Here is an 11,378-nt window from a genome sequence, read left to right on the forward strand (position 1 = left end):
ATGAGCACCAGCCAAGGCCCTTTCCAGTTTTTTTCTGGGTCCCTCAGGGGTAGTTCAGGGTGTGGTTTGGCCCAGCAAGGAACTTCTTACAGAGCGTCAAGTGCAGATGGTGGTGCCAGCAGCACACATCCCTCCTTCTCCTCTGCCAGACCCTTCTGGCTGGCTGCAGGAGGGGCACCCTGGGGAGGCTTCAGCGAGCACTATGGGGAAAGCATCTTCCTGGGTGGGAATGAGAAACAGACCATGCAGAACCTGAATGAGCGCTTGGCTGCCTACCTGGACAAGGTCCGTGCCCTAGAAGCAGCCAACGCTCAGCTGGAGAGCTGCATCCTAGAGTGGCACAGGACAAAGTCTCATGGAAAGAGGCATGACTTCAACCAGTACGAGCAAAACGTCACTGACATGCAAAGACAGGTAAGTCAGAGCTGGGACTGTGTCATTCTGTGCTCTTCTAAGGAACTGGGGCTCTCCTTTATGCTGATGGCTTTCCTTTAAAGAAGTTAAATAAAACCTTTGAAATGTTAGAAATCCTCAGGAAGGTACTTCCAGGACCTGGGCATAAACATTTTTGGTGTTCACAAGGAAGAGACTGGGTACAAGGAAGGCTGGAAAGGGTTGAGGGGGATTCTGCAGAGACTGGCAGAATAAAGGGATCCGTGTGCTGCCAAGTGTTCCTTTCTGTACTGAAACTGGGGTTTGAGTAACTGCGGTTGGCAGAACTTGGTCTTTTTGACTGCACAGATCTTGAGCAAATTACAAAGCAGGAGGAGTGCAGAGCCTGCCTCTCTCCTGCCGCTGTCTCCAGACAGACTGGGGCATTCCAGCTCTTTGATTCCTGCGGTAGCAGACAATGAAACTACAGGAGTTTTGGGACCAATGAGCTTATGTAATCAGATGGAAAAATACTTCATTGTAATTAAGAAAATAGCAGTGACAAATTCCTTGTGGATGTTTTCACTATAATTAAAAGGAGAATTTCTGGTTCCTACCAGTAGTTAATATTAATGTTCAACAGTAACTCTTTCAATCTCCCAAACTCACGTGTCTTCAAATTTAAGCATAATATTAATCTGTATTCATAATGAACATCCTTAGCACTGTAACCATCTGTGACTAATCAGTGTAATTAACTTTACATACCCATATGGGGCAAAATCCAAAGCTCTTCCAAAAGCAATGTTGTCATTTGCCCTCCACTTTTTATAGTACAATTACTTGGCATTCTCAAGATCCTGAGAAATTATTTTTTAAAAGGCTTGGAAATGGTATTCACATCTTTGTTTATTGGGGCCAAGGACTTAATCAAACTCCAGGCTCACAGCTAAAAGTGTTGCCTCCAGGCAGTAGATGAGGTGCTCGGACCACAGCCCTTGTACAAAGAGCCAGAACTGCCATCACCCATTTCTGTTTTAAGGATAAAGAAAGATCACCGTCCCCAGACCTGGCACTTGGGCACTTTCCTTTTTAACAGAAAGAGAAATAGAAACTTGTTCATCATGAACATGTATGTGCTCAGGTTGATTCAGAATTAGTAAATCAGAAAGATTTAGGAAGGAGGTAAGCATAAAACCATGATGCTGATTGGGGCAAAGCCCTCACTTTTGAATAGGTTGTACCCAAACTGCTTATTTTTAACACTCACCCCTTAAAGAGCTGTCCCTGGCCACAGACACCTGGAGGCTGGTGGCTGTCCTGGATGTGGAATGAAAGGCCAGTAAAGGATCATTTACAGGTGACAATTCAGTGATTGAACCCAGAATTTTTACTTTCTCTATAAAATATTGCAATTAGAAGCATGTCTGCCAGTAAAGTGACTGAAAATACAGCATCTCATTGTTAACCATAATTAAATTAATTAAATGTTAATTTACAAGGTGAAACTAATTTAGCACCTAAAATAAAATTTAGACTAAATTTAGGGTCCTATATCCAATAATCCAGATTGTCTGTGATATGCTGCCTGTCTGAACTTGGAGGCATACAATCATTTGGATCCTACATTTTTAACCACAGTCTCCTGGATACCTGAATTCAGGATGAATGCCTGATGGAGCAACAAGTTCTGGGAAAAGCCATGCTCCAGCCTGACTCCATCCTGACTGCATCCTAACCCAGATACACAATGAAATAGCACCTGTTCTTTAGGTAGCTGTCTCATTGATCACCTTGTGCTGCTAAATAAGCAAAGTGATCCACAGAGCACTCCAGGAGATGGGACAAAGGACATGAGACACGAGAGGTAAAGTCAGTGCGGGAAGCTTTCCTGGGAAATCCCTGTTTTGAGAAGAAATTGAAGAGTGTTTCCTATATAATAATGTGTGAGTTCTTAATGAAGCTGACAGTTTGCAGGCTGGTACCAGAGACACAGCCACGTTCATGATGGATGCAGTAAGGAATTCCATGTGTCTGCAAAGAGGTAACTGGCACACGTGAGACCTGCAGAGCCTCTGGGGCCACACGGCAGTGGGCAAAGCACTGACCAGTGTTCAGATCACACAGAGAGTTACACAGCAACTCTGCACACAGCACACAGCTGAAGAACTCATGTTGTTTTCTCCTTGCCTTGTACATTCTACAGGGCAGTCCAAGAATTGCCTCTTCTCTGTCGCCAAATTCCAGGCAGCCACACATTCAGGGTATTGTTATAGCTCTTGAGCTGGCCTTGGTCGTGTCCCAGGGCAGTATCCGAGGTGCTAATTGCACAGGAATGCACAGTCTGTTAGCAGATTAGTTCAACATTCCACAGCACCTTCTTCTTCACTACAGAGGTGAACCTTTGACACTTCAGGAGAATTCTGTCATTTCCTTGTTTCTTTGTGATTCACTGAGGTGTGGGAAATTTACTACAAGGCATTGAGAGCTCTGTTAATGACATCTGCACAGCCACAGTGCCCCTTGGTTTGCTCTGTGGATGCTGAGGGAAGGCAACCACACTCCTCTTTCCTCTGTGTTAGAAAAGGACACGATGCATTTATGATTTCCTGATAACTATGTACGAGTTCCTGCTGGACTTCTTTCAAAGATTTGGCATGGAATACTGAGTTTTCACATTCAGATCTATAATTAAAAGCTATTCCATGTTATCAGGGACACATAAGCCTTTCCAGTGCATGCTGAGTGCACCAAAATAATGATATTCATCCTGCACCTTTTAGGGTGATTTTCAAATCCCAAAGCAAAATCAGACACCTGAATCAATCACTCCATGCTGCTGGCTGATCCAGAGCAGCTATAGGTGCACAACTGAATGGATCACAACAACCAGATGCCAGTGGAAATGTGCATGAAACTGCAGGCTGAAGCCTGTGGTGGGTTGAGGGTCCTGCCAGTGAGTGGCTGCCACCCTCACTGCTGTGCACCACACCACCAGCTCAGCAGGGTGTTCATGCACCGGCTACTTTTTAGCATAACATTATCCTGTAGTATCCTCCAGTATTCTGATTGTACTCAGACACAGCTTAATGGTTCTTACTGAAATTTGCCCTAAAGATGCCCAAGGCAACTTTGTCAGCAATGCTGAACAGGATCAGAATCCGGTCTCAAAACCAGAGGAAGCAGTGACTGTTACTCTGTAATAGACCATGAAGTTTGTGTAATGGAATTCAAATCCTCTACCTGGCTAGTAATAAGATGATGCCTCCTGGTTCATACTCTCAAATAAAGTAAGAAAAAGAGTAAAGTAAGATTATGGACAAAAATTGCAAAACAGCTAGGTGAATCAGGAAACTGAACTGCTTTTATTCCTATGGTCTCCTTAGCATGGGAATTCCACTATTTAGATGCTTCCTATGAGCAGCAAAGAGGCTAAACCAGCACAGATTATTTACTGTCACCCCATGGCAACACCAACCCTCCTGTTGGATTCTCTGTTTTCCAGATTGAGGATAGCAAGATCACCAATGCCAGCATCCTTTTACAAATTGATAACGCTAACATGGCAACTGAAGACTTCAGGCTCAAGTAAGCTCTTCTTTGGTTTCCTCATTAGATTTGAAGGAAGATTAAACAAAACATTACTTTTTCTTGCTAATCCAATAGGGAAGTGATTTTATTAGGTTTTCTGTTGATACTAGATGAATAAAAACAATGTAGAAGGGGGGGGGGGGGAATGACCAAAAGTATGTAAAAGCCACAAATGATTTCTGAAGAACCTTGAGTCACCTGTTTATGATATTTAATGCAGGTCCTGATGAGCAGGTTTGACAGCAGACACTTGATGCTTGTGACAAAAGGCACTTAAAACTGTCATCTGGGATTACAAATTACCCCCTCTAAGCACTGTACTTCCCAGTCCAGCCCAAATCTATTTCCTGGACTTATCACCTCTGCTGCCCAGCTCTGCAGGGAGCACCTGTCCTTGTGTAGCTTCTGCTTTGGAGTCCTGTACATTGTGCACAGTAACTGAGCTGGTGCATCCCTCGCTCCCAGCACAGTCCGATTTTCAGTACATTGAAAGAGAGTTCTCAGATCAACTAGAAAGACAAAATGTTTGTACAGAATACTTTCAGGCAGGTCGTTCCAAAGGAAAGGATTTGACACTTCTGTAAGCGACTTCTTAGGAATCAGGAAGATCTGTCTTATTTCTAGTAGTTGGTGATCAGCTATAAAAAATATCACAGCTCTTGGTAAAATTATGACAAACTTGGAAACCCTGAGCACTGACAGTCTTTCATTATCAGTCAGTAGTGTCACAAAAGGAACCAGGGGAACTACTTTGAGGGATGGGATTCAGACTGAATTTGTTGGATGAATGGAGAAGCACCAATAGAGCCCAAAAAACATGGAGTAAAGGGAGAGATGCTGAGGAGCAAAAGTGCTTCCCATGCCCAAGGGAAGACACAGCAGCATCTCCTCGCCCTTGGCTCACTACACACACTCCAAGAGGTTAGAGAGGAATGTTAGTAATTGGCTTCTATCACCTTTCTCTTGTTTTTCTGAAGGACTCAAAAGTTAGCATTTTGGAAAAACTACACCAATCAGTGCTTGCTGATACTGTTTTCTGAGAATTGTATTCTCAAAGCTTTCACAACCTGGTAAAACGTTAACATGCAAAAAGGGAAGTGAAAAAAAAGACATTTCCCACCATATAGGAGGAGTTATGAAGGAGAAAGGAAAACTAATAAAACTCATTTTATTGTTAAGACTATTCAAAAACTATTTCAATAACACATGATAGAAACAGAATTGGTTTCTTTGGTTGTTTGTTCTCTCTGGTTCCCTACATAGGCTAAGCAAGCCTACTTCTCCTTATACAAGAGCCTGAATTGGGCAGTTCTCAACATGCACGTTGTGTCTTCTCTTTCCTCATAAAGATACGAAGCCGAGAAGTGTCGCAGGCAGGGAGTGCAGCTGGATGTGGAGAACCTGCGGAAGGAGCTCGATGGCATGACCATTATTACCACAGATCTGGAAATGGAAATTGAAGGCTTGAGAGAAGAGCACATCCTCAGGAGGAAAGACCATGAGGAGGTAGAAAAAGTTCCACTTGGTAAAATCCTATCCCACAAATCTTTACTACCATGTAATTAACTGAGTAAGACCCACAATCTGTAAGTGGGATTGATGATTCAGGACCTAATCCTGTTTCTGAGCAGCCAACGAGAGACAGGTGAGGCAAAAAAAAGCCTGTGTCTGCTTTACCAATTACACTGGGGTTTCAGAGAGAACAGATTGCTGGAGTGTCTCCCACCCATCTGTCATACACAGCTAATAATAACTGACATATCGGACAGAAATGTTCTCAGAAAGATATAAATACACAGAGTGTTGCTGGGTTTTAGTCATCACAGACTTTTTCCTCAGTTCTGAATATATCATTTCCCATACTCACAGAAACATGGAGAGGTTGAGGGCTGGATCTCTTTAGGCCTCCTTCTCCATCCCCCCTAAACTCAAGCAGGGTTACCCAGAACAGGCTGACATGAGCAAAACAGATCTCAAATTCTTGAAGGATCAAAATTAAAAAGAATGGTTGGTAAAGTCAGGCAAAATTACTCATTCTTGCAAAATCCTTAGCACGGTAATTAGATAATTCTCAAAACCACACTACTCTGAATTTGCCAGAGCTATAGTCAGTGCTCTCTGTTATTCCCACATTTATAATTCCACTGCTTGAAACACGCTGGTTTCGCTTGATCTGGTGTTTGCAGTTATTACCTAACACCGGACCAAACATCATGCTCGGTGTCTGTGGGTTATTAAAGCAGAGAATCAAACACAGGGGTGGCACAGTGGTAGGTGCAGCTGCCTTTGGCTGACTCCCTTCCAGCCCAGGAGAGTTCTTGGACATAGGGGACAAGCAGAGCCATCCCTGCGTCCAGCTGATCTGCATTCCGTGATGTCATAGCCCAAAAGGCACCTTTGCCTGGGCTCTTTGAAAATGGTACCAGGCACAGAAGGTTGTGCTACACAGAAAGGAATGCTACCCTACCTGCCTGACTGGTCCTGTAATTATGTTGTTTACACAGTAATTATATGCTTTAATCCAATTATTCCTTTAACAATTACATAGAACTTTTACATTACTCTCCTGTAAACTTAGTTATAGTTCCATAAATATTAACATAAAGGGTAAGAAAGATGAAATTACTGTTAGATTTTCATCAAGGTTTTGGGTTTCTAATAGATAAATAAATAAAAAATATCAGTGCTTCTTCATTGAGTCAATTTCTTCAGAAACATTCTATGAAAATATATTCTTGCATGTTTTTATTGAGTTCTGCCACAGAAGCAACTATGTCACTGGTTTAAGTCACATCAGAGTATTATAAATATATAATTTTTTCAAATAATGTTAACTTAATGTATATATAACAATTATCCCCCAAACCTCTCTAGGATTCTGTGTCTCTCTGAAACTTTCTACTTCCATAAACAAGTTTGCTTGTTCCCTCTGCTAACACATGAACAGGATATGGAAGCCAATCGCTCCTCACAAGACTTCAAAGTCAATGTAAAAGTAAACGCTGCCCCTCCTGCAGACTTAGGCAAGATTCTGGCAGAAATAAGAGAAGATTACGAGGCTATAATTGAAAAGAATCGTCAAAGCCTGGACAACTGGTACAGAGAACAGGTAACAGCAATTCCCTGTTCATTCCCAGGCCCCCTGTGGCTGGACCTGCCTGACCAGAGTCTGTGAGCTTTTCTCTTGCTGCTGTTCACAGAGTGCAGCAATGTCCCTAGCAGCAACCCCTAATCCTGAGCAGATCCAGCGCAACGAGAATGAGATCAAGGAGCTGAGGAGGACTTTGCAGTCCCTGGACATCGAGCTGCAGGCACAGATTAGTAAGGTATCTGCTGCAGACATCTTGGGCTGCTCACTCACTCCATATATTCTCAGAAGATGTCATGGACCAATTCTCCATTTAAATCTACAGCCTAGCATAACTTTATTGCAGTTGTTAAAGTATGAAGGAAAGTGGAATTTAGATCATGTTCGACTTTGCCAAAATATGTAAAATAGATTCAGCAACCATCACCAGGAAGTGAAAAATTATGTCTCTTCTTTTGACAAAGCATGAGGAGAAGAAGAAGAGAGGGGGTAACTGACTCCAGGTCTAGAAAGAAACTGTGTCCAGAAGAAAGACAGCAACACAAAGAATGCAAAGTTCATATTTACAAGCCCTGTTGTCAGGCATGAAATACACAAACTGTGGAAAAATATGGGTGGGGAACTTTCACAAATATTACATAGCTCTTACACAGGTCAAAGCTCACATGCCAGAGACCTGGACACTTTGGAGCAATTCTGGACAGTTCATGCAGAACAGACAGGACAGACAGCAGTTTCAGGAGCAGAGCTTTGAGCAGAACGGATATGGCAGGGATAAATGACTCAGTTTTGCCTCTCATGCACACACGGCACAGCTTTGTGGTTCTGCTGCCTTCACAAGAATAGTTATGCAAATGCGTAAGTGTTTAAATTACCACAGCCTTAATTTTGCAATCTTCTAGCTAGAGACCAAATTTGCTGGTATTTCTGTGTTGTATCTACCACATAAATAATAATCATGGTCTTGGTATTATCTGCCCTGTCAGAAACACATGCTGGAAGACACCTTGGCTGACACTCGGAATTACTACGCTGCTGCACTTCAAAACATGCAGCAGATCATCTCCAGGTGTGAGGAAGAGCTGAGCCAGGTTCGTCATGACATGAAGCAGCAAAATAACCAATATAAGGTTCTTCTTGGGATCAAAACACGCCTGGAAAAGGAAATTTCCACATACCGCCTGCTGCTGGAAGGGAACGCTGACGGGTAAGGCAGAGCTGCCCCGACTGGAACAGATGAGAGTTCTCATATTTGGATTATTTATTTGTTTGTTTGTTTATGCTTAATCAAAGCTTGTGAGTCCCATACTACATCAAGGGTTGGTATTTTAATGTGACGGATCATAATAAAAAGCCAGAGCCACTTACAGTGCAGAGACACTGGTATCCATGTAATTTGGATTACCTAAATTAATATAACTTTTTATTAAAAAAAAGAATAAAATTCTCCATTCCCACATCATGGCCATCTCAGCTTAGGAGAACACTGGCCTCATTTTTATTCTCTCATTTGATTTGTATTAAGTCAAAAAAGAAAGATCAGCAGCCTTCAGAAGTGCAGCTCTCAGGCGGGCAGGACAGAGTGGCCCCAAGTGTGAGGATGGTTGTCAGAAACCAAACTGGGATCAACCCGAGCAACTCTGAATACAATGAACCAATGTACCTGTCCCTGGGAGCAGTAGTGAATGTGCACAGAGATGGTTTCTGGTGAGAGTATCTACCAAAGGGAAAGCTCACATGGTATAAAAGCATCATTCTTTTTCCTTCTTTTTTTAAAATTTTATCTCACAGTGGGATGAGGTCTCCTTAGAAACAGTGAGAAGGGGATGAACAACTTCTTGAAACTAGTGTAACATTATTTTCTATTTCATTATCTTCACAGGACAGCAAGAAAATCTGAAACTAAAGGTAAAAGTTTCTTACTTTGTTCTCTGTAGTGACTCTTAATTACTGTCATTTCCAATCAAATTTTACTCAGGGCAATTTTAACCTCACCTGAGTGAACTGTGGAAGGTGTGCATGGCAGGCTCACACAGGTCTTTGAGCAGCATTTCAGCAGTTCCTGGCTGCTGAGAAGGGCTCACTGCAGAGCCCACTGGGCTGTGCCTGCCCATGGGCTGCCTGAGCCCCAGCCCTGTCAGTCACACAGAGCTCAGGCTCCAGACTAAAGCTTTCCTGGCATATGAGGAGGCAAGGAGACTCCACTGGGAGACTAAAACAGCGTTAGGGCTTGAGAGCAAACCGAAAATCTGCATGTCTGGAAACTCATATTCTGGCATGGGCATGACCTGCAGACATCCAGGATAATCTGCTGGATTTGCATTGGCTGGGCTGTTCCTTTGTTATTCATTTGCCCTGACCTGGACCAGACCCAGGGTGACTTTCTGGCAGCGCATTTCACACAGAGCAGTAACAAATATTGACTTAAATGAAAACAAGCAGAGAAAACTTCGTTGAGGAGGCAGCAGGCAAATGACTGTAAACGAGGCTTTCCCTGCATCACCTCGTCTCAGCACCGCTCCTTGGCTAATTAAACTTTCTTTTCTTTCAGAACACTCTGGGCTGAACAACCGAAAGCTCAAAGCGATTGTCCACGACAGTGTGAACGGGGAGGTGGTGTCCTCCACCATCAATGAGCTCCCCCCACAAGCCTGAAGGAAAGCTCTGCCAAGCAGCGGCTTTCCCGGCAGCAGCTCCCGCGCCCCCCTGGAACAGCGAGCCTGGCTGGCTCCCGTGCGCCCAGCAGGGATCCTGAACCGAACGTGCTTCTCAAATGATCTGCAGCCTAACACGGCAAAGTGCCACACAGAGCTGGGTATAGCTGACGTTGGTAGTTTAAAGAGCTTTAAGTCACCAAAATGCTGAAGAAAAGCTGTTGAATTAAAGTGAGTGGCTGAGCTAGTGACAGATGTATTGTGCACATCTCCCCAGGGCAGGAATATCCATCTGGGATTCAGTTATCGCTCTGCAAATTAGCTATAATTTAAGGGGAATAATCTCTCAACTTTTTTCCTGGTCTTATGCCTCTCATCATATACCTCACTACAGCAAATAAATTTTTATCTATTATTTGTTCTGGTCCTTGGAATATCTGATTTTGCTTTCCCTTACATATGCCCAGTCCACTGTGGTAGTGTCACTGACGTGGCTCAGGAGAGCCAAAACCTCATTGTTTCAGGAGGGACAGTACTGGAAAAACACAAAAAAGAAAAGAGGAGACACAAGTTACAAAAGGTGACATTTATATGAGCAAAATTATTCAACTTCCCTATATACAACTTATCAATGTTACCATTTAAAACAGCATTATGAGTAGGAGTGTTGCAAAGTCACTTTACCAAAAATAGTGCCCCAGAAACATTTATTGATTCTTCAGTTTGAGAGAAATTTTCCAGCACTGTCTTTACACGCTTTCCCTCAGAGCCTGTAAGTATTTTTTCAGACATTCTTTCTTGATGACCCAGGTAATTCTAAAAACCATTTCAGATATTTGGTCTCAAATTAATGTTCACTGTCTCTGTCGAAGGGTTCTGCAGTCAGGCCAGACTGGTGTCTACTGTGCATGCTAAGGTCAGGGAGAGCTGTCAGCCTTAGCCAGACTCAGGCTTCCTCCCTTTCTCGGGTCAGCCCAATGCCCGAGTCAGCAGCAGACCCTGACAGCAATAGAGTTATGCAGAGATAAAATCTGGGCAAGGAAAAGACAAATATCATTAGGATGCTTAAGTGAGGAAGAGTGTAAGGCAGAAGGAAGAGACACTAAATGGAACATAATGAGTGTGCCAGGGATTTGCATTCCAAAGTCACCGTCTGCGTGTCCAGGGCAGTTCTCGAATTCATGAGCGACATCGTCATCATGTCCCGTCATCCCCACACACCACAGACTCTCACAAAAGGGCTCCTGTTACCTGCCTTGCTTTGAAACAGCCTCCCAAAGTAAAGGGGAAATCGCGAAAGAAATGCAGATTAAACTGAACAAAGTCCACTTCTGTGACACAGTGTTCTGCTACTGGCATGTTCCAACCAGTTTCTGATCCCCCTTTGCCCCCCGCACCCCAACTCTCCACCCTTGTTGCACAAAGAGATCCCAAAAGCATTGGATGGATTACCTAATGGTTTCTTTAAACTGGGTAAAACTTGTAATACAGGATTAGTAACTCCTGGCTAATTAAGAGTGTCCTTCCTTATGGCTTACCAGATCTAACAAGCCAGACCTGGTGTTTGCAGCATCTGGAAAAAATGTGCCCAGGTCTTCTTGAACAATTTTCTGTGTTATTTAAAGATATGGTCATTTATCAGATTTACATAGCAGAGACACATCGCTGTGACA

At 43.2% G+C, this 11,378-nt stretch overlaps 1 protein-coding gene across 1 annotated transcript; it reads left to right on the top strand.

The window, feature by feature from the left end:
- On the top strand, positions 1-9,706 carry KRT23 (keratin 23). The gene is made up of 8 exons (XM_062507936.1): positions 1-414; positions 3,878-3,960; positions 5,313-5,469; positions 6,911-7,072; positions 7,164-7,289; positions 8,038-8,258; positions 8,934-8,965; positions 9,603-9,706. Exons 1-8 carry the CDS (start codon positions 1-3, stop codon positions 9,704-9,706), a joined length of 1,299 nt encoding a protein of 432 aa, XP_062363920.1.
- The last annotated feature ends 1,672 nt before the right edge of the window (positions 9,707-11,378 follow it).

This window comes from Cinclus cinclus, chromosome 24 (genome assembly GCF_963662255.1).
Source record: "Cinclus cinclus chromosome 24, bCinCin1.1, whole genome shotgun sequence".
In the NCBI taxonomy this organism is placed as follows: domain Eukaryota; kingdom Metazoa; phylum Chordata; class Aves; order Passeriformes; family Cinclidae; genus Cinclus; species Cinclus cinclus.

What these genes read in the sequence shown, in the direction of transcription:
- KRT23 (XM_062507936.1), top strand. Translation starts at nt 1, where the DNA reads ATGAGCACCAGCCAAGGCCCTTTCCAGTTTTTTTCTGGGTCCCTCAGG. An exon ending in ACTGAAGACTTCAGGCTCAA is followed by an intron (nt 3,961 to 5,312) that starts GTAAGCTCTTCT and finishes TTCCTCATAAAG; the next exon opens with ATACGAAGCCGAGAAGTGTC. An exon ending in CTGGAAGGGAACGCTGACGG is followed by an intron (nt 8,259 to 8,933) that starts GTAAGGCAGAGC and finishes TTATCTTCACAG; the next exon opens with GACAGCAAGAAAATCTGAAA.